The 2,245-nt window shown below is 45.6% G+C and overlaps 1 protein-coding gene across 1 annotated transcript in view; it reads left to right on the top strand.

The window, feature by feature from the left end:
• Nucleotides 1–2,206: 2,206 nt before the first annotated feature.
• LOC103916487 (chromosome unknown open reading frame, human C11orf73) overlaps nucleotides 2,207–2,245 on the top strand; it is an 11,681-nt gene continuing 11,642 nt past the window's right edge. The window contains exon 1 of the mRNA XM_009323480.1: nucleotides 2,207–2,230. Within this exon, the coding sequence (XP_009321755.1) occupies nucleotides 2,207–2,230 (24 nt within the window). The remainder of the gene's footprint in view (nucleotides 2,231–2,245) is intronic.

Genomic DNA, 2,245 nt, shown 5'->3' with positions numbered 1-2,245 from the left:
GACATAGTAACCGCTGTTTTCACCAATTCCAATTGATTCCCTACTTCAGTTTAATGATATGCTGCTTAGTTTTCAGTGCTTAGCCAATGCGTTTATTAATTGGAAGATGCACCAAGGATGTCTTATTGCTGTCTGGATTTTCTTACTGTAAGGGCAATGAATGACTACTTGATGTTGAAGAAATTTCAACTAGCATTCTTCCAAGTAGAACTTGTTAAAAATATTTTCTGATGAAGGAGAGATGCATTTGCTATTTCTGGCATTTCCTCATTAACTCTGATAATACTGCATATTCTAAAGTGTAAAATCATACTGAACCTAATGCTTATATGAAGGTTTGCCTTTATTTTTCAAAGCTAAGTGAAAGATATGGTATAGAGGTGGAATACTTTTACCTTTTAAATGGAATTTCATGTGAAAGTTGACGAAAAATTACTTTCAAGGCATTTAAAGCTGCTTTAGCCTCCTTCACTTAAATGGAATTTGGTTAGGTCTAGCTTTAAAATTTGTGTGGTAAGTAGAATCAGCAGCAATGTGTGCTGAAACTGCCCTGTGGAAATCCCCTGTTTTCAGTTGCTTATTTCTTTAACCAGACATCAGCACTTTGGAGGAAAAAGATGCATTCTGGTAATCTGTTGCATTGTAGTTGTTTGTGGCATGTTTTTAAAAAATACCTAAAATTGGGGGAATGGGGAATAAAGATTGGGATTTGGGATTTAGGGAATTGTGTGAGAAATGCTGCCAGGAAAAAATACAGGTAGCAGGTAGTCAGTGGAAGAAATGAGATTCCCAGGATGGAGACTGAAAGGGATGGCAGAAAAGCAGAGGCTAAAAGGGATACAGAAAGGGGTAGCCGTGGATAACTGAGAAAGATGAGGAGCCGGGGAAGGGTCCTGGAAGCAGACTCTGGATGGACAAAGAAACTGGAAATGGTTGCGGACAGAGGCTAACAAGACATTGCGGGGTGACAGTCTTAGGAAAACAGGGGAGGACTGGACAGACAAACCGAAAGTGCGCCGAGACTTCTCAGGACTGCAGGTGGGTCTGGAAAGGAAACCTGGGGCAGAGACAGAAGAGGGGACTGAGCCCAAGGGGAGTAAGCAGATGTGTCCACCCACTATAAGATTCTTCCCTTTAATCTGGCACAGAGCACAAGCTCTGACGCTTATCACCTTTTAGCTGCGCAACAGTCTGTGAAACGCAAACATAGATTTCCAGTCCCCTTCCACTGCCACATGGCATTGAAGTTTAAAGTCTCCTATTGCTGTCATGACCTTCCCGTTTTTGCAAAAGATGGAAGACATTGAGAGGCATTAGCAGGAAGAAAGGGAAGATGGCGTAGCAAAGACTGTCTTTGGGTTTGCCCTTGGAAAACTAGACATCTTTCTGTTTGTGCCTCTGCGTTCACGTGTGATGTTAACCAGGCCATTAGACTGTCTGTGCAAGGTTTGAGGTAGGCTTGGAAACCTCACTGGTGGAAGCTACTACTGAAGTCAAGGAGGGCTGTGCTCTGAGCACCAAGTGCAGTCTAATGGTCAGTGCTCTGACATGGCACTGAAGAGCAGTTTACACAGTAAATATACATGATGTGCGCACTTCTTCAGTGTAAACTTCCAGAATCCGAACGGCATCTGTGAGGACAGATACAGTGTCTCGGTAATGCAGCGCCACACGCTGTTACAGCAGTGTTCTCTCAGTGTAATTGGTGTATGTCAGCGTGTTTAATCAGGTAGTTTTTCTGATTAACTTTTCCATTTTTTCTCTCTTTTACTTTTGAATGCAGGTTTTATTTGTTCCTAATTGCTTTCGCCAATTGTATCTGGATTTAAACACCTTGGATCCAGCCTTTTACTTCCATAGCAAGATTGACTTTAATTTCTAGGTACAGAAGATACGAAATTTTCTCTGCTCTTCGGTGCTCAGAGCAAATCAGTCATGTTTTAACCCAGAAAACACAGCAAGGGACAGCAGCGTTGGTGGGACCCAGGGCTGCGTGAAGAGCGGGCTCCCTTTCCTGCCCAGGCGAACTACATCTCCCGTCAGGCCCCGCTCCGTCCCGCGCAGCACCGCTTGCTGCGTGGGCGCGCGTTGCACCACGGGAGTTGTAGTCCGCTCGCGCCGCCCCGTCCCCGGTGGCCGCGCTCCGGAAGTGACTCGACGGCTCCGAGGCGAATGGGGCCGTGTTGATTTCCGGCAGACGGCGCTCATGGAGGCTCCGGAGCAGCGAAGCGTCTGAGGGGGTTCG

The sequence above is a fragment of the Pygoscelis adeliae genome, unplaced genomic scaffold, assembly GCF_000699105.1.
Source record: "Pygoscelis adeliae isolate BGI_AS28 unplaced genomic scaffold, ASM69910v1 Scaffold84, whole genome shotgun sequence".
NCBI classification, from domain to species: Eukaryota; Metazoa; Chordata; class Aves; order Sphenisciformes; family Spheniscidae; genus Pygoscelis; species Pygoscelis adeliae.
This window is presented reverse-complemented; position numbering and strand designations above follow the sequence as displayed.